A 24,413-nucleotide genomic window follows, 5' to 3' on the forward strand; every position below is an offset into this window, starting at 1 on the left:
GTGACATCAGAGCAGGTGGGCTAAGAAGCACACAGACCTGGGTGCATGTCCCAGCAAGTCACTCAGCATTTCTGAGCCTCAGTTTCTTCCTCTGCAAAATGAGGATAACAAAAGGGGACCCCCAGCCCATGTCTTTATCATGATTGAGAACTGAGGACACAGCCCAGGCACAAAGCCCATGCCATATACACCTGGGGGTGGGCAGAGCAGCCATCCAGGCCAGACCTCTGGGCCCCCAGTTCCCCTTTGCAAACCAAGTGTCTCTGTCCTAATGCTGGCCTGGCTCAGCCCAGGGACTCACAGAGCCGAGGCCCAGACCCCACACCCCTTGCGGAGGCAGGCCTGTCACTGTCACACAAGCTGCCAATCCCTCCTGAGGCCTCTGCCCCCAACAATGGATGGGATGATTATCAGCAAAAACACCCGGTGCTTCCGCAGCTCGGCTTAGCAGTTTCTGAGAAACCATCCAGGGGAAGAAATAGGACTTGGCTGAATAGACAGACACACCAGCCACCGGGCTTGGGTGCTAAGTGACTCGCACAAGGTCACAGGTAGGGGGGTGGGAAGCACCTCGCCAAGAGAGCCCTGTCTGAGAGCAGAGCACCTGGCTTTGGCTGGAAAACCTTCTCTGGGGCTCTTAGGAAACCCAGCCACGATGGAGCAGCAGGGCAAGGGGCAGATATCCGGGACAGAAGAGAGACTGGAGGCCACAGGTTTCCGGCAGGAAAACCAAGGAGAGGATTGGAGGAGGGTGGGAGGGCGGGCTGGGTGGGTTTTACAGTGTGAGAAGGTGTAAGTGCACGTGTTCGTGTGGAGAGAAAGGAAAATGTGCACAGATAAATTGCTAGTTCTAACTCTACAGCCTTCACGGAGGAAGGCGGGCTGCCAAGTGGAGGGTGGGTTGGGAGAAGCCCACAGTAAGAAGAGAGGCAGGTAGGTGGAATGTCGGGGCAGCGGTAGCTGGTGGTGGTACCAAGGACCTATGTGGCTGCCAGCGGCATGACACCGGGGCCCCAATCCAGAGATAAAGAAAGGAAGAAGAAGATGCTCTTCCACATCCCCGTGTCCTTTAGGGTCTGGGTGGTTCTGACGACAAGGACCAGGACGTGGTGTGTAGGTCTCAGAGCTGTTCTGGAGAGCAATATACCTGGCTCCCTGCCCTTCCAGCCTGGGCTCCCCTCTTACCTGGCTGTCCAGGCCCAGGAAGATGAGCATCATGAAGAACAAGGTGGCCCACAGTGGGGAGAGGGGAATCATGGTGACGGCCTTGGGGTAGGCGATAAAGGCCAGGCCGGGGCCTGGAGAGGAAGGAGAGAGAAAGATGCTGAGTGGAGTTCAATGCCGCATTCAATTGTTATTTTAATCCAACATGTATTGAGTGCTTCCTTTGTGCCAGGCGCTGTGACTAATTCTCACTCAAATCACGTAAATCTCCCAGCCACCTCATGCTATTGGTACTATTATGATGCCCATTGTACAGATGAGCAAGCTGAGGCAGAGAGAGGGAAGCAAGGGTCTGGAAGGGTCAGATTCAAGCCCAGGTTGGTCTGACACCCAGACCTTCCTCTGCACAGACCTGTCTCTACTCTTCCTACTGGGGTAGGTGGGGGTAGGAGGGGGACATTCTTATTAAAATGCAGGCTCTCAGGCCCATCCCAGGGATTCTAATTCAGTCGGTCTAGGGTGAGGCAAGGACCAGGCACCCGATGATTCCTATGTAAGTAGTTAGAAGTCCAGGCTTGGACAAATGCTGGTCCCCCCAGGCCACCTCTTCCTTTGGGTGTCTCCTCTCATTTCCCAGATCCACACTCACTTCTCTTGGCTGCTCCCAGTGGAGGGCTTGTTAGCACATCCTCAGGATGAGCTTTATTAATGTCAAGGGCGAGATTGTGACGTTCTAGCCCTGTAGCACAGTGGTCAAGGGTTCAGATCCTCATTCTTTACTGTGAGATGTACCTCTGTCTCCTCAGCTAGAAAATGGGAACAATGTAGTCCTACCTAATAGGGTGGTTTGGGGAATTCAGTGGGATGATACAGAATATGGAAAGCACTTAAAAAGGTAAATGTTCAAAAAACATTCATTCTGATTGTTTTCTACCTTAAAAACAGCCTTGTTAAAGTCTAATTTACCTATAATAAGCATTCATTTTAAGTGTACAGTTCAATGAGTTTTGAAAAGTGGATACACCCAGATAACCACCACTGCAATCAAGATATAGAACATTGGGGCTTCCCTGGTGGCGCACTAGTTGAGAATCTGTCTGCCAATGCAGGGGATATGGGTTCGAGCCCTGGTCTGGGAAGATCCCACATGCCGTGGAGCAACTAGGCCCGTAAGCCACAACTACTGAGCCTGTGCATCTGGAGCCTGTGCTCTGCTACAAGAGAGGCTGCGACAGTGAGAGGCCTGTGCACCGTGATGAAGAGTGGCCCCCGCTCGCCACAACTAGAGAAAGCCCTCGCACAGAAACGAAGACTCAACACAGCCAAAAAAAAAAAAAAAAAAAAAGATATAGAATACTTCCATCATCCCCTGGGGCCCCTCTGCAGTCTCTCCACCCTCATTCTCTGTCTTTGCCCTGGTCAACCACTGATCTGATATTTTTTCACCTTAGATTAGCTTTATCCATCCTACCTGGAGTTACCAGGTCATATGGTAATTATACGTTTAACTTTCTAAGAAATGTCCAACTGACTTCCGAAGTTAACTGTGCCATTTTACATTCCTACCAGCAATGTTTGAGAGTTCCAGTGGCTCCACATCCTTGTCAACACTTGATGTTGTCATTTATTTATTTATTTATTTATTTATTTAGGCTGCGCTGGGTCTTAGTTGTGGCACGCAGGATTTACATTGCGGCATGCGGGATCTTTTAGTTGCAGCATGCAGACTTCTTAGTTGCGGCATGTGGACTTCTTAGTTGTGGCATACAGGCTTCTTAGTTGTGGCGTGCGAACTCTTAGTTGTGGCATGCACACAGGATCTAGTTCCCCGACCAGGGATCAAACCGGGCCCCCTGCATTGGGAATGCGGAGTCTTACCCACTGGACCACCAGGAAAGTCCCTGATGTTGTCAGTCTTTTAAATTTAAACATAGCAGGCCTGAAGTATTATTTTATCATTCTGTTTTTAATTTCTATTTCCCTGATGACTAACGATGTGGAGTATCTTCACATATCTTTATTGCCCATTCATATATCGCCTTTTGTGAAATGCCTCTTGAGCCTTTGCCAATTTTGGTTGGGTTGTCTCCTTTTTATTGAGTTGTGAGGCTTCTTTATAACATATTTGGGATATAAATCCTTTCTAAACATTTTTTTTTTGGTATTTATTTATTTAGTCTGCACTGGGTCTTAGTGTGGCATGCGGGATCTTTAGTTGCAGCATGCAGGCTCTTAGTTGTGGCATGCATGCAGGATCTAGTTCCCTGACCAGGAATCGAACCTGGGCCCCCTGCATTGGGAGCTCGGAGTTTTATCCACTGGACCACCAGGGAAGTCCCTGGGATATAAATCCTTTATGAGAGAGAAGTATTATAAATATTTTCTCCAAGTCTGTGGCTTGCCTTTTCATTTTTTTAGTTGTGTCTTGTGAAAATCAGAGGTTTAAAATTTTCCAATTGTTTGTTGTTAGCATATACACAATACAATAGATTTTTGTTTATTATCTTTTTATCCTGTGACCTTACTAAATTACTTAGTAATTTTTTTCTGTAGGTTTCTTAGGCCTTCTCTATGGGGTCAATCATGATGTTTATGAATGAAGACAGTTTTTATTCTTCCTTTCCAATCTTAATCTTTTTTATTTATTTTTCTTGCCTTATCACACTCTCTAGGAATTCCAGTATTATATGGAATAGAAGTGGAGACAGCATACATCTTTGCTTTGTTTCAGATTTTAGGGTAAAGCATTTAATATTTAATAGCTAGGAAACTGGTATAATACTATTAATTAAGCTACAGACTTTACTCATATTCCATCAGTTTTTCTCCTTATGTCCTTTATTCTGTCCCAGTATCCAATTCAGGATTCCAGTTTGCACTTCACGGCTGTCTGTCTTTAGTCTCCTCCATCCTGTGACAGTTCCTCAGCCCTTTCCTGTCTTTCATGACCTTTTGATGAGTACTGGTCATTATTTTGCAGAATGCTCCTCAATGTGAGTTTGTCTGATGTTCTCATTACTAAACTGAGATTATGCATATTTTTGGCAAGAAAACTATAGAAGTGATATTGTGTCTTTCTCAGTTTATCATATAAGGGGACACAGGATGTCAATAAAACTTAGTACAGGAGATGTTTACCTTGATCATTTGGGTAAGTTGGTGAATGCCAGTTTTCTCCACTATAAAGTTACCATGTTTCCCTTTGTAATTGGTAACCATTTTGGGGAGGATACTTTGAGATCATGAAAATATCCTCTTTCAAGTCAAACCTTTACCCATTGATTTTATCATCCATTGGTGGACCTTGCCTGCAACAATTATCTCTATGGTGTTTGCCTAATGGGTTTATATTTTCTTCATTCCTTCTATATTTACTAATTAGAATTTTTCTGTAAGAAAGAGCTGCCCTGTCACATCCGCTTATTTATTCAATTTTTATTAATTTCAGGTATGGACTCCTGGGTACTTAGTTTATTCTAGGGGTCATAATCCATTATTCATTATTTATTTTGCTATTCAAATTATCCCTGGTTTGGCCATTGGGAACTTCTTCAGATTGATTCCTGTGTCTTTCTGACATACCTCCAACATTTTTCTGAGTACTTTCTTATTTTAGGGGCACCATAATATGTTCCGACTTCATCTTGTCCTTCCCCAGCACTCAAATCAATTGCTTCTCCAAGGGGCTCTGGTTCCTTTCTAAATAGCATTTAGAAACCAAGATCTGACCACTAGGTATGCTCATTGCTACTGGAGTATCTTTGTTCACAGACCCTCTCAGCACACAAAGCTAGGAAACACGTATATGTGTATTTACCCACACAAACATACATGCTTATGTGCCTATATCTACCTGTATAAATATTAAAACCATAAGTCCATACTTATACCTCCAATTCTAATACAGTTCATTCTAGCTTCTTTACTTTCCTTATTTGTAACTTCTTTTTCAGGCAGTGAAAAATCTTCCTCGAATTATCTATATTGACTTGTTTGTTCAATCCTAACATACCCATGTAATAGTTTAGAATTGCTAACCCATTTCCTTTTACCAACAAGGGTACAGTAATTTTTTTTAGCCTTACAGTTTCCAGACAACATACTGCTTCCTGAAATTCACTTATGTTAGCTCTCTTCTTCCCCATTCTCTTAAGTATGGTTGCATTGTTTGTTTGTAATATAGTTAAGTTCGTTTGTTACTATTTTCGTTACATTTTGGTTCCACCCACAAAAGGCAACTATTAATTTTGGGTGGTATGTGAAATAATACTGTGACTCTAAGAGTCAGAACTAATAAAGATATATACTCAGAGAAGGGGTGCTTCCTTCTTGTCCTTACTTCTTATTCTTCCCGCTTTTCTATCCCTTTTCTACCCACCCCTTCAAGTAACCATGCTCTTTCTTTTCTAGTTTCTCCTATTTATTTTTAAATAAATAAACAATAAGTTTATTATTAATAATTAATATTTAATATTATTTAGTAATTACTAATATTTAATAATTAATTAACCATCAATGATTAAAATATTAATTATTAATATTTAAATATCGATACTTAATATTATTATTTATTAATAATATTTAATAATTATTAATAAATAAGAAAAAATTAATTATTAATAAAACTTAATAAGTTTTCTATTTATTTATTTTTACACAAACACGCAGACATATTTTCTTTTATCTCCTTCTTTCTTACATGATGGGTGGACTATAATAGATACTTGCTTTTTAAACTTTGATATGCATACCTATTTAAAAAAATATGCTTCAATTTCCATTTACTTGATTTTTTTAATAGTGAATAAATGTTGACTTTTTCAAAGACTTTTTCAGTATCTATGGAGATAATTTTATGATTTATTTTATTTGGGCTATTAATATAGTGTGTGATATTAATGGCTTTCTTAGTGTTAAATCAACCCTACATTACTCCTATAATAAATCCTACTTGGACATGGTATATTACCTTCTTAATGTGATTTTGGATTCTAATAGTTTGGATTTGAGTTTGCTAATATTTTATCTAGTATTTCTGCATCAATACGCATGAGTGATATTAATCTGTAGTTTTCTATCTTTGCATTTTCTATTTGGTTTAGGTATCAATATCATACTTTTCATATAATGAGTTAGGAAAGTTTCCTCCCCTTTCAATGCTCTGGAATAATTTATAGAGCACTGGGCCTAGCTGGTTCCAAAGGTTTGGTAGAATTCTTCTGAGAAACCATCTGGGCCTGTTGTTTTTTTGTGGGGTAGTTCCTCAATAACTTTCTCTATTTTTTTCTATGGAAATTGGCCTGTTTAAGCTTTCTAAATCAAATGGGGTCAATTTTAGCAATCTCTATTTCCCTAGGAAAATATTCATTTCATATAGGTCTTCAAATTTATATGCAAAGAGGATTGCAAAATAATCTCTTATGATTTTTAAAAATGTCTTCTGCTTCAATGCTTATTTCCCCTTTGTCATTTCTAATTTTGCTATTTGCATGTTCTCCCCCCCTTTTTTTTTCTTGATCATCTGGTGATTTGCCTATTTTTATTTCTAAAAACCTAGAATTTTAATTTATTATTATTATTATTATTTTAACTTTTATTAGAGCATAGTTGATTTACAATGTTGTGTTAGTTTCAGGTGTACAACAAAGTGAATCAGTTATACATATATTGATACATAAATCCACTCTTTTTTGATTCTTCTCCCAAATAGGCCATTACAGAGTATTGAGTAGAGTTCCCCGTGCTATACAGTTGGTCCTTATTAGGTATCTATTTTATATATAATAGTGTGTATATGTCAATCTCAATATCCCAATTTATCCCTACCCCCTGATTCCCTGGTAACCATAAGTTTGTTTTCTATACCTGTAACTCAATTTCTCTTTTGTAGGCAAGTTCACTTGTACCCTTTTTTCAGATTTCACATATAAGCAATATCATATATTTGTCTTTCTCGGTCTGACTTACTTCACTCAGTATGACAATCTCTAGGTCCATCCATGTAGCTGCAAATGGCATTATTTCATTCTTTTTTATGGCTTAGTAATATTCCATTGTATATATGTACCACATCTTCTTTATCCATTCCTCTGTTGGTGGACATTTAGGTTGCTTAATTTATTATTTTTAAAAAACCAGATCTACTATTTTTCTATTTTCTACTTCATTACTTTCTGCTTTTATCTTTATTATTTCCTTCCTTGTGTTTTCTGTTAGTTCATTTTGTTGTTGTTTTTCTTATTTTTCTAAACAGGGGATGTAATTAATTTATTTTCATTCTTTCACTTTTATTGATAAATGTGTTTAGTAAAGTTTTCTTTTATTGTTAGTTTATTTCTATCTTTGTCTCCTTCCATCTCCTGCAGTTTTTGCTTCATAAAGATTATTGCTGTGTTATTTAGTACATACATTTTTGTGTGTGTTATATCTTCATTGTGAATTGTGGCTTTTAACATTAAAAAGCATCCTTTGTCATGCTTAATGCATTTGGGCTTGAATGCTACTTTGTCTGATATCAGAATTGTTATCATCATCTATCCCTTTATTTTTAGGCTTTGTGAATCATTTTGTTTTAGATGTGTCTCTTCTATACTGCACACACAGGCACACCTCAAGAGATGCTGCAGGCTCAGTTCCAGACCACCACAACAAAGTGAATATCACAACAGAGTGAGTCACATGAATTTTTTTGGTTTCCCAGCAAATATAAAAGTTATGTTTACATTATACTGTAGTCTAAGTGTACAATACCATTATGTCTAAAAAAACAATACCTTAATTAAAAAATACGTTATTACTAAAAATGCTAACCATCATCCGAGCCTTCAGTGAGTCATAATTTTTTGGCTGGTGAAGGGTCTTGCCGCAATGTGGATGGCTGCTGACCGATCAGGTGGTTGATGCTGAAGGTTGGGGTCGCCGTGGCAATGTCTTAAAATAAGATGACAGTGAAGTCTGCGGCATCGGTTGACTCTTCTTTTCCAGAGCGATTTCTCTGTAGCATTCCGTGCTATTTGATAGCATTTTATCCGCAGTAAACGGGGTATGCAGGGTTGCCACAAAGCATTAATTTGTAAAAAATGCAGTATCTGCGAAGCACAACAAAGTGAAGCACAATAAAACAAAGTATGCCTGTGCATAGGTCTTATTTTGTGAGCCAAATTGAAAATCTTTTTCTTTTAATAATTAAGGTCATTCACATTTATTGATATGATTGATATATTTGGTCTTAACTGACAATATATTTTATAATTATGTATATTTTTATATGTATCTCTATGAGTTGTGTCTTCTTTGTTCTTTTTTTATAATTTTACTATTATTATTATTTTGGTATTTAGGAAGGTTTATGTTTTTATTCTAGTGGTTACTTTTATACTTGTACCTTTTTAAATGCTCTTAGGCCCTTGTTCTCTTATGTAAATCTTTACTATCTGGCTTTCCAGGTTTCACCCTCAGTATGTATCCTTTACTATCACCTATTGCTCGTACATCAGTGAGCTTTTTCTATTGATATTTTCTCTTGCCTCCTCTATTTTTTGGTTAATGATTTCTACTTTGTAACAGTAGTATATAGCATAGTATATAGCATATTTCTACATTAGTCCTCCATCTTTTTCCCCACCTTTGTTTTGGTCTTATATGTATACTTATATATATTTTAAGTGCTTACCATCAGTCCTTTTTCTGAAGTTTTCCCAGTCGTTAATGGGTTGGATGAAGTTCACCCTCTGGCAGATTCTTCCAAAGGGCTGAAGATTGTATAAGTCTCTGAGTTCTTGTATATTGAAAATGTTTTTTCTATGGCTTTAACATTTGAAGACATGGTCGGATATCAAATCTTTGGTTCACACTTATTTGTGTGAATTTAAAAAAAACGCTGCCCCATAGTTGTCTTGTATGTTAGTTTTGAAAAGTATGATGCCAGTTTAATACTTTTGCTGTTATAAGTTATTTGGTGTTTTTTTGCCTGGAAGGCTTGAGGATTTTATCTTTATCTTTGAAATCTAGTATCTTTACTAAGATGTCTTGGAGTTGATCACTCTGGGTTAATTTTCCCTAGTACCCAAGGAGTCCTTTCAATGTGTATATTCAGCTCTTTTCCTGTTTCTAAAAAGTTTTCTTGGATTATAGTTTTAAATATTACCTCTGTTCCATTGTTTTATTTATTTATTTTTCTTTAGGGGCTCTGATAATATGAATATTTTCTTCTTTGCTGGTCTTCCCTCTACTTTTTTGGAGGGATCATTTTTACTTCTTTATGTCATTTTCATTCACTTGGTTGTTTTCCTTCCTTTTAAAAATGCCTTTTATTGAGACTATTCTCCATTTGATACTTTGCAATTTATTCTTCATTTCTGAGATAACAATATCTTTCCTTTTTTCTCATTTTTTCCCTGATTTCAATCAACTCCCTTTTCATTCATTCCTGTTCTCTTCCTCATGCATTTGTTAAAATTTCTGGTTCAAAGAGTTTTTTCACATCCTCAGATGCTTGTTTGAGTATATTTAATTCTGTTTGGAGTGTTGACTTACAATTTTCTTCTATTTCATGGTTGGTTTTCAGAGGCACAGTGTGGTTCTTCATAGATACGTGGGAACTTTCTACTCCTGATTCGCTATAGTAGTTCTGCAGGGACTTGACTTTTCTCTTGTTCGTGTTCTTGGGTATTTTACAATAGTCCCAGCTTAACAGTGCCCTCTTCTGCCAGTACTGCAAAGTCCAGGCACATTAGCAGCCTTTTGTTCTGGTGATGGGGGAAGGGTGAGCTCCAATTTTCACACCCTGACTTTATGGTTCTCTTTTGTTTTGCAGGTATTTACATTTAATCCCCTTTTCTTGGTTTCCCTTCACCATCTCATTGTAAAAGGGTGTTTTCCCTTTCTTTTTGCCTTTTTTCTCCCCAAGAAGCCTTGTGTTTCAAATGGTACCTCCTTTAAAATGTGCCTGTCCCTTTAAATGGCCCATGCCCCTTGAAATCACACCTACCTTGAATCCCTTCTCTGTAGTCCCTGCTAAGGGATCTGTCTGGATCCTTTCCAGTACATTCAGGTTTAGAGTAGATTTAATCTTTCTGGTGGTTGCTCCAAATCACTCTTAGGTCCTTTCACTAGCCTCTATCTTCTGTCTGTCCACAGTTTTTCTCGGTTTGCCTTTGCGGTGGAGACTGTGAACTGGGATTGGTGATTTTTCTTTCTGCTACAGTTATCTGCAGCTTCAACATTTTCTACTTCAGGTTATGCAGGGGGCATAGTTTTCTACAGAACATACTTTTCCCTTCTTGTTTTTTTCTTTTTTTTGGGGAAAATGGGGAAATATGTAGCTATATAGCTGTCGTCCTCAGATACTCTTACTTCCTCTAATTTTTAAAAGAGTTTGTGTAAGAGTGATATTATTTATTCTTTAAACAGTTGGTAGAACTTGCCAGTGAAACCAGCAGGGCTTGGAGTCTTCTTGGTAGAAAGATTTTTGACAATGAATTCAGTTTCTTTTCAAAATATAGAGCCATTTAGTTTTTCTATTTCTTCTTGGGTCAGTTTAAGTAAATTATGTATTTTTAGGAATCTGTCCATTTAATTTACATTATCAAGTATATTTGCTTGAAGTTGTTCATGATATTTCCTTATTCTCATTTTTAATGTCTAGAGTATCTGTAGCCATATCTCCTCTTTCATTCCTGATATCAGTAATTTGTGTTTTCTCCCGTTTTTTTCCATGATTAGCCTTGCCAGGGTGTTATAAATTTTGCTATCTTTTCTAATACCAAATTTTGGCTTTGAAAATTTTCTCTATTGTTTATATGTCTTAACTTTATTATTTATTTATTTTTAAAATATGGAACGCTTCACGAATTTGCGTGTCATCCTTGCACAGGGGCCATTCTAATCTTCTCTGTATTGCTTCAATTTTAGTATATGTGCTGCCAAAGCGAGCACACCTTTATTATCTCTTTGCTTCTACTTACTCTGGGTTTAATTTGTACTTTTTTTTCAGCTTCTTCCGATAAAAACTTTAATTTTTTACTTTAAACCCTTCTTTCTAGTGAGAGAGTAGCATTGACATATACACACTACCAAATGTAAAATAGATAGCTAGTGGGAAGCAGCCGCATAGCACAGGGAGATCAGCTCAGTGCTTTGTGACCACCTAGAGGGGTGGGATAGGGAAGGTGGGAGGGAGAGGCAACAGGGAGGGGATATGGGGATATATGTATATGTATAGCTGATTCACTTTGTTATACAGCAGAAACTAACACACCATTGTAAAGCAATTATACTGCAATAAAGATGTTAAAAAAAAAAAACACCTTCCTTCTAATTAGGTATTTAAAGTTGTAAATTTCCCTGCAAGAACATGCTGAGAAGGGTGACTGGGCTACAAACTTGCAACATGCAATTTATCCAAATGGCCGGAACTCCTAAAGGGGATCTTGGTCTGATTCACACCCCTAACCATAGAGCAGGCTTACCTGCTTGGCACCAGGAGTGACACAGTGCTGTAGATATCCTATAGCACTCAACACCTGAGGTGGGAATTAGTTTGCTCATTTTACAGAGGAGGAAGCAGATTCTCAGAGAGGGCAAAGGTCCCTCAGAGAGGGCAAAAGTCCCACAGAGAAGGTAATGCTGCCTCCTCACAGGGCTGCCCCATGGTTTAAAGCGAGGGAGGAACATGAATGTTTCGTGAAGTGCCAGGTGCCTGCCCCCAGTGGGCGACGGGATGGAGTGGTGAGAGCATGGCCTGGATTAAATCTAGCCCTGTTCTTTCCAGTCTGTGTGACCTTGGATAAGTGATGGCACGTCTCTGAGCCTCACCTTTCTCATCTGTAAAATGGCGGTAGCAAAACTGCCACCTTGGAGGGCTGAGTCGAGGATCATATGAGACGGTTCCTGCCCAGAGCAGGCGCTCGATGATTGAGAGCTTCGATCATATTAATATCCTCTGGTCCAGCTCTGGCCCCCTGATTTCAGCAGGGACTGTCTGTCCATGCAGAGGAAGGTGGAGCCCGAGTGGTCATGAAGCAGAGCTTGGCAACCAGCTTCCTGCTCCAGTGTCCACATCTACCACCCTGCCCAGTTTGGTGGGTCAGAGGGGTGCTTCCCTCTCTGTGCGCGTCAGGCAAAAGCAGCCACACCCCAGACTAGGGTACTCAGTGTAGGGAACGCAGCCCCAGGGGTGTGTCGTAACAAATGGACGGCATGACCGGCATTGAGTAGATGGAGGCCAGGGAGGCTGGGCCCCCTGTGACGCTCCTGACTAACTGTCCTACCACACATTCTTGCAGGTGAAAAACCTATTTAGATGTATTGGAAGTGAGAGGCTAACTCTGTTATGTAAATGCAAACTATTTTTGTACTTTTAACTATACACTGAATTTTCCCAGAATTCAAAAAAATGTAAATCAAGGGGAGAGTTATTCACCATTTTGCACAATTACCTTAGCAGCAATAACCCTACCTGTGGTGTGTTTGATACAAACACATGTCATCTTACACTAGGAATGTCGCACTCATGGTGATTCTACATCTAGAACAAGGAAAGGGAAAGAAGTCCTCCAAGCAGAGGGAACAGCGTGTGCAAAGGTCCTGGAGTGGCAGGGAGGGAGAGAGCGATGTTGCAGAAGTGAAAGCAGACCACAGTGTGGTGGGGCAGAGTGAGCACAGGGGAGTGAGGTGGAGGGTGAGACCGCAGGAGCTGGGCAGTGCAGGGCCTTGGGGGCCACACTGAGAGGTCAGCCCTAGGAGAAGCCAAAACAGGCTCTTCGTCAGGGAAGGACATGTCCAGGTTTGCATTTTGAAAAAAGAAATCATTCTGCAGGGTCAGAGGTGCATGGAACAGAGGGGACAATAGGGGAGGCAGGGAGGCCAGTGAAAGCTCCTGTGGTCGACCAGGTGACGGTTCTCTGGGCTGGTGGCTCCCTCCCAGGAGCCTGGTTTGTGGATGGACAGTGGGCCCCCTCCTGAGACCTGAGCCCGACCTGAGCCCAGGAGAAGACCAAGTTGAGGAGGAAGATCATAGTTTCTCTCTGGCAAACTTACCTGACTCTGCTACCTCGGCGATGGGCACCCCTTGCTCATATGCCATGAAGCCCAGGACCGAGAAGATGGCAAACCCGGCCATGAAGCTGGTGCCGCTGTTCAGGCAACAGAGCATGATGCAGTCCCTGTGGGGAAGCAGCGAGAGAAGCTCGGGTCATGGCGGGTGGAACCGGTGCAGTACTGGAACATTCTGTCTGAGCACCATGGCTGTCCTGCTGCCTGAGGAAGCCCTCGTGGTTCAGAGAGGGTAGGTGGCTGGCCCATGATCACACAGCTTCTCCTGCATTTCTAGAAGGTAAGGTAGGTCACAGACCAGAAGCATGGAGAGGGGGTGGGAAGGAAGGGAAGCTGGCAAGTGGGAAAATGCACAACCGGTGAGGAAAGACTTGGAGACAAACCATCGCTCCTCCAAATTCCTGGTAGGAGAGAAAACCAAGGGAAGCAAGAGAGGATTGATTTTCTAGGAGCTCAAAACATGAGGATATAAGCCTCTGAGAGAAAGGACTGCTTCCCCGACAGTGGAGCAGCCTTGGGAGAGACACCCCTCCTGGCCCAGCTCTTTACCGGAGTGGCATCTCCCAGACCTCACTGCAAGCCTCTGCTCTTCTGCTGCGAGGGGCAGCCCCTCCCAGGCCAGACTCCTCATGGGGGCTTCACCAGAGCAGTGACTGTTCCCTGCTCTTGGGAAGGGCTCACAGCAAAGAAGCAGCAGCATAAAGCCGTGACCCAGGAGATTTCAGACTACAAATGACAGGGCTTTGCCAAGATGCAGAAGATGGAACCCTCACATCCGGGTCCCTTCAACCTCGGGCTGTGCATCCTCATGCAGATGGGTCAGGGAATCAGCCTCTCAGGATCTCAGACGCCACAGAGCGTGCACGTAGGAATCGGGCTTACAACACCCGAGATGCTCCACTTCAAAGGGAGGGGCTCTGGGTGTTCTGTCCAATCTCCTCCCTGAAGCATGACCAGCCTGGAGCATCCCTGCAATGGTGGCGAGCTGGCCTCGGCTCCCGCCCTCGCAAGCAGGACCAGTCACCTTGCTCCGTGGCGCTTTGCTTCCCCGACCGCTCTTGCCGCTCACAGTGTAAGAACTTCCCCATGCTGTGTTCGACCCAAATCCACCTCCTCTGGGGAGTTTTAGTTCTACCCTCCCTAACAGTCTAAAGATCTGAAGATATCCCCTTCAGATGCCCTTGAGGTTTTAGCTCTCTCATTTAGACCTCCCAGTTCCCTTATCAGTGTTCCTCATCCTGCTCGCGATCTGAAATTCACTCCAGCTTGTCCAGACCCTCTTCCAATGTCACATCCAGGACTGAGCACTCGACTCAAGAACAGAGCAGGACTCTCACCTCCTCTTCTCCTGACACCATACTTTGTGTAATGCAACCAAAGGTTACACTGATGTTGGTGACTGTGACCCCCAGTTGCATTGCACTGACCCTGGGAATCAAGGGCATGGTGGAAAGAGCATTAGACTGGGGGTCAGGAGCCTTGGGTTCCAACTCCCCTTGTAATACCTTCTCTCTGGGCCTGACCTGACCAGCTATATGACAAGGTGGCTTGGATAAGAGGGTCTCTTGGGCCTTGTGATTGATTAAGTCATTTTTCAGCAAGTGGTCACTTCCATACCTTCTTCCTTGGGGTAGAGTATATTTCCCTGCCCCAATGACTTTGGGCTTAGCCACGTGACTTGCTTTGGCCAATGAGCTATCAGCAAGTGTGACACAAGCGGAGGCTTGAGATGTGCTTGTGCAATTGGTCTTGTCCTTTATCCCTTCTGTGAGCTGCCATGAGAAGGACTTTTCCAGGGGAGCTGCTGTCCCTGCAGCCTGGACCCCAGAATGTACACATGGAGCTGGCCTGGACCCTGGAGCTAAACCTGCCCAACCCACAGCCTGAAGGAGAGAGTCCCCAACTGACCAGCAGACTGGTGAGCAATAAAAGCGAATGCTTGTTGTGGTGAGCTACTGAGTTCTGGGGCTGCTTGTTACACAGCATTTTTGTGGCAGTGAGTGACTGATACAGGTCCCTTTACAGAACTCTTCAGGCACTGTGGACAGAGGCTGGGCTGGCAGGCCTGGAGACTTTATCTGCAAGACTGATCACCTCCTCTCTAAGGGAAATTCAGCTCAGCCCAGGAGGGCAAAGTTATTCCTAAGGCTGGGGTAAATCTGCCCTGCATGCCTGTTTCTGGCCCCTGACTTATCTCACCAGTGCAGCACTGGTGAGCAAAGTGTTTTCTCCATAGCCTCTCCATTCTGGAATTCTCCTGTGTTTTTTGGACCTGCAGTGTTGAACATTGTCACTGAATCCCGAGGCCCAGGGAGGAGAGTCACACACTCAAACTTTTTTGTCATCTGCCGGGGAAGCTGGAATGTGAATCTAGCTGTCTCAAACACCAAAGCCCACTCTTTTTCTAGGAGCTACATAGTAACAATGCTCCCTAAGAATTCAGACTTCTAAATCCTGACTTTTGGAAAACAATCTTTGGGCGTCCATGTGGCTGTTGAAAACAAATGTCCCTTATTGCAAGGTTCCCTGCCCCCCCCCCCACCCTGAGTGATGTCCTCATATCACAGAGGAACAGAAGCTCTGAGCAGACCCGAGGTGCTTCCAGTCCTGTGCCCTGCACCCCCTTCCTTGGAGCACCCCAACCTCCAAGCAGAGAGAGCTTAGCGGCCTGTGTTCTCAAGTGAGGATTTTCCCCGCCTGGTTTGCTCCATCTCCATCCCTCTAATTCCTTCCCCACGGGGCACCTTCTAGGTGAAAAGCTACGTAAGAAGCGCTTTGAAGTTGGCAGGAGCTGAGCTGGGCTTTGAAGACCTCCAGAAGCTATTATGCTGTCGGAAGAGAGGGTATTAATTTACTCCCTCTGAGTTGGGAAGATGTGCTCACAGAACAATTTGGAAACAGAAATAAAAGGAGCCCTCAGATTTTGTAATGTCACCTAGGGGATTTGCTTCCTGCTGCTGACAGGAGGGGAAAAAACCTGCCTGTTGGAGGGGAAAGCAGAAGGGATCTGGGGCAGTCAGCATATTTCACCCACGTGCTTGGCGAGGAAGAAAGTTGCTATTGCCACTGCCCTGAGACACAGCCTGATAACGAGGCATTCTCGGCCAAATCCTTGTTGACTGTAGTAGTTGGGGAAGAACTGGCCAGGCCTGGGAGTGAGGGATAGGGGTGCAGGAGCCAGAAAGGCCCAGGTTCAAAGCCACGTTCCATCGAGCAAGTGGCCTACCCCGGCCTCAGTTTCCTCATCTGTATAATGGTGTGGCTCCTTCCTTGCTTCCTTACACTTCAGCCAGCGCTCTCCTAGGCTTGAGGAATGGTGGTGAACAAGAGGACCCAGACTGTGTCCTCATGGAGCTGACGGCCGAGCTGGGGGTGATGGACAGTGACCTAGAAATTTCCGCAACGCCCAGCACAGAGGGCCCGCACTGGACGCTGGCTGCTGATGTGCTGACAGCTGTATGCAGACAGCACCCCCCTCCAGCATCCGGAGGGTGTCACACTCGACCCGGACCAGAGGTCTGCCCGCTGCCCTCCCTGTGCCTGCGCCCTTCTCTTCTTACCCGTGGTTCTATTTTGTATCATGGCTGACAGTGTGCTACACCTCATCCCCCAGACCCACCTCCCGTGAATGCCTTGAAGGATGAGAGGCTCTTCTGGACAACCTGGTCTGACCTCCCACCTCTCTAACATCCCTCTGTCCAACAGTACCCAATGACTTCTCTGCCTAACGGCCCAGGGACAGCAGAGCTCGCTGGCTTCCCCTGTGGCCTTTCCTCCAGCATGTTGGATCTGCCCCCTTTCATTGCCTTGGTTTCCCCAAGTGGCAGTCTCTACAGACTGGAGCTGTGTGTTATCTCCCAAGGTAGCGATTTGGGCACCTCACACTTAGTGACACATACAGCATACGGCTGACTTAACAAATGGGTTGGTAAAGCGATCACAAAGCCAGCTTTCAGGGAGGATGCAGCGGGGTGGTAGGATGGAGATTAGAAGACCGTGGCCAGAGTCCAGGTCTACCACACCTAGCTGGGGGGATGACATCCATGAGCCTCAATTTCCCTCCCTCGAAGATGGGGATAACATGGGAGGGACTTCATCACTGACGAAAGTTCTCTGAAATGATGCTCCCACTTGAGCCACACAACAACCAAGTGATGTAGCTGTCACGTCCAAGTTCCCATCCCACCAACAGACTGTGACATGGCCCCTCTCACTGTACCCTCACCTGCATCAAACAGGGGTCATTTTTAGACCACAGCTCATTTGCTAGTTAAGGAAAATAAGCTCATTATTTTAAGAGTGTGTTGCTGATTCTTCTCTTGGTGTTTTAGGGTTTTTCATACGGGCCTGTTTGTAATCTTTACATATTAGGGGTGCCAACCCTTTGAGTATCATATTATATGTCGTTAGTATGCCCTTTAATTTTGTAGATGATTTTCATAATGTTTTGTTTGGAGATGTAATGCAGAAGGTATATAGATAACATTTGTATTAATGTGACTTTTTTAAAATTATAAAAGCAATATGTACTCAAGAGTAAAGACAAGGCAAAACAAAACATTTAAATTGTACAGGAAGGTATAGGTAGAAAAAGCCTGTCTCCCTATCTCTAACTTCTCAGTGTCTCTCTTCAGAGGTGGTTCTTTTTAACAGTTTCCTGTGTACCTTTCCAGAAATTTAGAAGTTCTAGATATTTATGTGAATCAATCTGTCACTTCCTTCCTGATTTAATTATTTTGATGTTTCCATATCTTTCCCATTATGAAAACAATATTTTACTCCTCATTTTAGGATGGTTTTCTTTTAAAAAATATTTAACTGTTGAATCAGTCTGACACTTATTATGGTGCATATGTGGGGCAAGGTGAGGATCTACCCTAATTACTTCCACCAAAATACTTATCCTATCTCAGAATCATTTGCTGAAAAACCCTTCCTTTTCCAATGAATCTGTGTTCAGGGACGGCTTCATTGCCATTAGCCCACGAGTTTCTACATTAGAATAAGGAGCTCTGGAACTCGGGGGCAGAGATGTGCTGTCCAGCCATCTCTGCGTATTCACCATCTGTGACCAGGCACTGATTCATGGGTGCAGCGACCTCAGCAAACAGGCCACTGGCCTAGAGTTAGAGACCAGGGTGCAAAGTTCACTTCCGCCAGGCACTGCTGGGTGACCTTGGCCAAGTCCCTGGGCCTCTGTGGACTCAGCCTCAGGGTAGAAACCAGGCTGCAGGCATGAGGACCAGGCAGCCAGGGTCACACAGCCTCAGGCTCACCTCCTCACGTGGGCCCCTTCCCCACGCTGGGTGCGGCCAGCTGCAGGCGGCCAGGGAGGGAGGGAGGCCTGTCAAGAGAGGGGCAGCAGGGCAAGTGGGACTGGACAGGACCCTACAGTCAAGTGAGAAGAAGCAGGAAAGAAATTCCTGAAGAGAAGGCAGAAGAACAAGGCCCTTGGTGTCAGAAGATCTGGGTTCAAGTCCCAGCATTGCCACTTACTAGCCGTGTAACCTTGGGCCGATCATTTACCCTGGGATAAAGCTCTGTTGTATAGGGTAGGATGGAGGCCTGAATACCATTCCCGGAGTAGACTCACTTTGCAGCCTGGAACGCACTCTGATCATTCAGAGCTAGTTATTCTCCTAGCTCCTCTGTTGGACCATTCTTTGACCCTGGGGTGGGGAGAGGCTGACAAATAGCCCAGGGTCCTCTCCAGTTCCACCTGGAATGGCTGGTGCCCTGCCGCCCCTCTCTTGACAGGCCTCTTTCCCTCACCCAGACCTGCAAGGTGGGAAGATGACCGTGAACTAGCCGGGCAGCATGGAGGGCTCTCGGGTTTGGTGGAGAGCTGGCAGGGCCTGGGGAAATGCTCACCTGTAGCAGTTGTTGTTATAATTGTTATAACTTCCCAGAGCAGTCAGACAACCCAGGCAGATGGCATAGGAGAAAAAGATCTGCGTCCCAGCATCTACCCAGACCTGTAGGAAGGCACAAAGAAGTTGGCAGAAAGAGAAATCAGATGTGCGGCAAGGGGGTGGGTGTGTGGGATGGCCCTGTTCTCTGAAAGCCCCCACCCACACCCAACCTCCAAAAAGACTCCACAAAGGGACAATCAAATGTCCTCATCTCAGGAATGTGTTTTTTTAGAAGTTCTATTCTTGGGGTGATTAAATATAAACGGCCTTAGTTAAAACCAGAATTTTCTGGACTTTATTGACAGTAGTTCACCAAATAGCAAGAATTTGGGTTTTAGGACTCTGCTCCAGCTGTGTGACCTTGGAAAAGTTACTTAACCTCTCTGAGGCTTAGTCTCCTGAACTGCAAAGTGGGGAATAAACTTCCCTCTCAGGATTGCTGAAGCCAAAACAAGTGATTTTTCTGCTTTGTGATTAAGACCACCACGAGAAAAGCTCTCTCCGGTGTTTTTGAACTCACAGAGCTTATTTACCATGTATACCAGGGGACCATTCACCATGGGGCCCAGTTACAATGAAACCTCATTTTTCCTACAGGTCTGGAGGCTTCTCTCACTCTGCCCCATGCGCTCGGCCAGAGGACAGGGAAGTGAGATGGGGGAGGCCCTCCCACCAAATCTTTACCACCTTTCCAAAGAGGTGCATTTGGGCTTCCTGTGTGATACATGTGGAGACTACTTTCTTAGTCTCCAAGCTTCCCTCCAACAAAACCTGCCGTGGAAGGCCTGACACGCACAACAGGAATTATGGTGGTTTCTCTAACACTCCCCTGGGCTCTCTTTGAGCCCTGCTCCTAGAAGCTACCAAGGAAAAACCACAGCTAAAACCCAAATGCAGCTGATGAGACTGAAGCTTGAGAAGCGAGTGCCATCTAGAGAACGGGGCAACTTGCTCAAGACCACACAGCTGGGAGTGGCAGATGCAAGTCCAAGGAGACACACCTCTAGAGAAACATGTGTAACCAACCCCAGAATTTCAAAAAACCTCTGGTGTAACCCCCCACCCAACACAGGACTGTTTTCTGAGTACTTCTGACAGAATAGTCTCTGCTTGACTACCACCAGTGATGGGGAGCTCACTACCTTTTGACACAACCCCTTTCTTTTTCTTTAGAGAACTCTATTAGAGCATTTCTTAAAATGAGAGAAAATCTCCCTTCCTGTTTTCCTAGATCTGGGGCCACCCAGGCCACATCTCCCTCTCCCATGTGGCAGCACTTTACAGATTTCAAGAACCCTCTAGAACACAGCCTTTTCCAGGCAAATTATCTTAACTTCCTCTCTCTTGGGGATTTGATTACACAGTACCAGTCACTCTACCTTGGATTTGCTTGCTTGTTAAATCATTCAAGAAATACTTATTAAAAGTGAAGATCTCAATGCTGCTTCTCAACCTGAAAAGTGGTACATTGTCTTCCTCTAACAAAGAGCCTTCGGGTTTAGTGTCTCAGCGCTAAATGAGGAACATAGGGAAAGCTCTTTCAATGAAGTGTGTGTATGTGCGTGTGTGGAGGGGGTGCCAGCAGATCAGAGCGGGCTGAGACACGGTGAGAAGGAAATGGGAAGAGGGAATATTAAAAAACTTTTTCAAGAAAGGGGAGTTGGGGCTTCCCTGGTGGCGCAGTGGTTGAGAATCTGCCTGCCAATGCAGGGCACACGGGTTCGAGCCCTGGTCTGGGAAGATCCCACATGCCGCGGAGCAACTAGGCCCGTGAGCCACAACTACTGAGCCTGCGCGTCTGGAGCTTGTGCTCCGCAACAAGAGAGGCCGCGATAGTGAGAGGCCCGCACACCGCGATGAAGAGCGGCACCCGCTCGCCGTAACTAGAGAAAGCCCTCGCACAGAAACGAAGACCCAACACAGCCAAAAATAAATAAATTAATAAAAAAAAAAAAAAGAAAGGGGAATTGGGAGACAGGGTGGTCGTGAGAGAGAAAATAATTTAGGGAGGATTTTTAAAAAATAGCAGAGAAACTTGAAGATGCTTAAATGTTGACAGGAAGGGCCCAATGCAAAAAAAAAAAAAAAATGTTGAAGATTTGGGAGAGAAATGGATGTATCTTAATGTGCTCCTGCTCTGCCTCAGTCTCACCATTTGCCACCTCAGTGCACTCCCTTTTCTCCTCGGTAAGGCCAGTAAACCATATGGAGAAGCAAAACACAGGTCAGCTCCTAACCCGGAAAGCAAAGCCAGATCCCAGGAGCAAGGTGCTGGAATGCTCAGCAGTTGAACACGTGTGGTTTCTAAAGCCTCTGCAAACGGGGTGTCCCTCTCCCCAGAACCTTCACTGAGTGCACAGACCAGAGTGAGAGAAGCCTCCAGACCTGTGGGAAACCTGGGGGCTTCATCACAACTGGGCCCCATGGCTCATGGTCCCACCCTCCCCACATGGTAAATAAACCCTCCGTGAGCTCAAAAACACCCAAGAGAGCTTTCCATCCACACGTCCCAAAGATGGGGCCTCAAACCATGCTTTCCACCTGCAGGGGATTTTTCTTGCAGTTTGCTCATTGCACCCAGCACTAAAACAGGCATCTGCTGTTTTTGCTCACCCGGCATCCATCTCCCCTTTTCAGGTAACAGCACCCCAATTTTACTTTGAGAAACCACCTCTTCCCCACCCAGGCCAATCAAAGCATTTCTCTTGGCCACAGTGACTGGTTCGGGGATGAGCATATGATGCAAACCAAGCCAATGAATCTCAACCCTGGGACTTTTAGTGGAGCTACTGCAAATGGGACACATTCTTTTCTCTTAGAGATATTAAGCTTCTAACTGCTGGGGGTCATCGCTGACCATGAGTGAAGAGCCTGCCTGAGAATAAAGCCAATGCAGAGGAAAGCAGAGTTTAGAGCAAAGAAAGACTAATATTGGAGATATGACTCAAGTTCCTGGATCCAGCCACACCTGAAATCAGGCCTACCTGAGAGTATTTCCGTTTCAGAGGCCTGTAATTCCTCTTTTTCTTAAGTCAGTTTGAATGGGACTGCTGTCACTTCAAGCAGAAAGAATTCTGACTAATAGCAACATTAAGATCTTAGAAAAACCCAGGGGCTCTAAGCCCAAATTCTTCAATCAATCCTGAATTACCAATGACCCAGCACTTATTGAGTGCCTTCTGTATGCAGAACCCTGTGCCAGGCTCTGAAAGAGGTACTGCACAATTATTTATAGCACTCCATCTCTGTCTGCAGGTGAGATAAAATGAAACATTCAGAGAACAAGATACCCAGTACCTGGGAGTGGTAGAGGAGGGGAAAGATTAACATGTGCTAGGGCAATCAGAGAAGGCTGTCTGGAGGAGGTACACCTTTAAAGACTAGAGAAGTGATGAAAGAGGACACATTGGATATGGAGGTTCACGTGAGAGAGGAATGTGTTTTCAATGATTTTTTTTTTTCTTGCTCCCCTACCTCTGTAGGAAAAAGGCTGTCATTTTTATTCTGATGCTTACCATTAAATCAACACCCTCATATAATACCCTTAGCCCTCCTCCTGCTGGTTCGCTACTATGAGGAATATTGAAATTAGCCACATCTTTTCTTTCTTCCCTTTCCTCTAGAATCTAATTTGAAGAAATATTCATTTGTTTCCAGTTAATACCTAAAGGCATTATGTGAATTTACTTTACTTTTCATATACACACTCCCTTCTATCCCAATTTTTAATACTTGTACTGTATCTGCATTATCAGAACATATGATAATGTTCTGATAACATTTCATATTATATTGTCCCCCTTTTGCCATTATTTAGTGTGAGTTCTACAGGTGATTATAAATTTAATGCTCACCCCCAGCCATTATGTTAATACCTCTCCAGTCAGTTTTGTTGTAGCTTGTTCTCTAGTAAATTCCTCTGGAAAGGCTTGTGGGAAATATATTTCCTGGGTTCCTTCATGTTCCTAACAGTCGATCTGTGGCTTTTGTACCTGAAAGTCGGTTTGGCTGTATATAAAATCCTTGGTTCTCTTTTTCTCTTCCTGAGGACTTTGATGTTGCTTAGTTGTCTCCTGGCACAAAGTGATGCTGTAGAAAAGTCTGACGCCACTCTAATTTGTTTCCCCTTATAAAAGCATTTACTCCTTTTGTCTGAATTATCAACAGGTTTGTTGCTTTCTCTTGGAAGTCCAATAATTCTAATATTATTCTAATAAAAACATGTCTTAATGTTGGTTATTCTGGGTTATTTTTCCCGGGCTTGTGATATACTTCTTCAAGATACAAATTCAAGTCTCCTCTTTTATTTGAGGGGAAAAATTTCCTGAATAATTGTTTTTAGTATGTGTTCTCTTCCATTACCTTGGATTTCTCCTTTGGGGACTTGTTTGTATGTTGGATCTTCTTTATTTCTATACCTATCACTTTTTCTTACATTCTTTAACAACTTTCTTTTTTTTTTTTTTTTTTGCTTTCATAAGCTGTCCTTCCTGTCAGCTCTCCTTTCAAATTTTCTTTTTGCCTAACAATTTCATTTATGCTAGCGTTTCATAGCATCTCTTGTTTCTTCATTTCTTTTAGCTTGTTGTGAAATATTAAGTTGCTGGGTCTTTGTGGAATGTGTTCATTATCTGTAGGAACACTATTCGGCTCCTAATTCTTTTTCTTATAATAGCTTTGTATGAGACTTGATCGCAATCCTTTTCTGGTGCTCACATGTAGGTGACATGCTTTTTTTTTTTTTTTTTTGGTACTCTTAGTAGGAGGTTTTCTTGTGTAGAGGATCCAGGGAGATTTTCTGGCCTCACAGGTCTAGGGTTGCCTCTTCCGACAGTACCAAAAAGTCTTTAAAACTACAGCCACGCAGAGAGTACTTTCTGAAATTACTGTTCTCCACTCTTATGCAGAATTTCTTTTTGTTTCCTCTACTGTCTTTGTCCTGCTCAATTTGGATTCTGCTTCCAGTGGTTTCTCCTCAATGTGGGGTTCCTCTCTGACCACAGAGCCTCAGCTGGTCAGTCTGTAGCGTTCCCAGGTCCCAGACCCCTGCCTGAACTTCCCACAGTCCTCTCACACTCACCTGTGACTTGCAGCCTGAATACATCCCTCCTAAGTTTCAGCTGACATTCTCAGATGGGTGCACCAACCTTCTACTCCCAGATCCCTCTCCTTCTATGGGTGAATACGTTAGAGATTTATGGGTTTCCTGTCTCTCAGCCTTCTGTATCCCTTTGCCTTCCTCTTCCTCTTCCTCTTCATCTCATCCCATAGAGTGGATACCAT

The 24,413-nt window shown here is 43.7% G+C and overlaps 1 protein-coding gene across 3 annotated transcripts in view; it reads right to left on the bottom strand.

Moving 5' to 3' along the window:
* The window catches only part of SLC6A11 (solute carrier family 6 member 11), a 122,208-nt gene that overhangs the window by 13,072 nt on the left and 84,723 nt on the right, over positions 1-24,413 (bottom strand). For all 3 annotated transcript variants that reach the window (XR_014232335.1, XR_014232336.1, XM_082345570.1), the window contains exons 7-9: positions 19,090-19,193; positions 13,204-13,328; positions 1,186-1,298 (exon numbers count right to left, since the gene is read on the bottom strand). Coding sequence is in view for 1 of the 3 variants with exons in the window: in XM_082345570.1 (XP_082201696.1) it covers positions 1,186-1,298; positions 13,204-13,328; positions 19,090-19,193 (342 nt within the window). In the remaining 2 variants the exon portion in view is untranslated. The remainder of the gene's footprint in view (positions 1-1,185; positions 1,299-13,203; positions 13,329-19,089; positions 19,194-24,413) is intronic.

This window comes from Balaenoptera borealis, assembly GCF_965194805.1.
Source record: "Balaenoptera borealis genome assembly, chromosome: 12".
Taxonomy (NCBI): domain Eukaryota; kingdom Metazoa; phylum Chordata; class Mammalia; order Artiodactyla; family Balaenopteridae; genus Balaenoptera; species Balaenoptera borealis.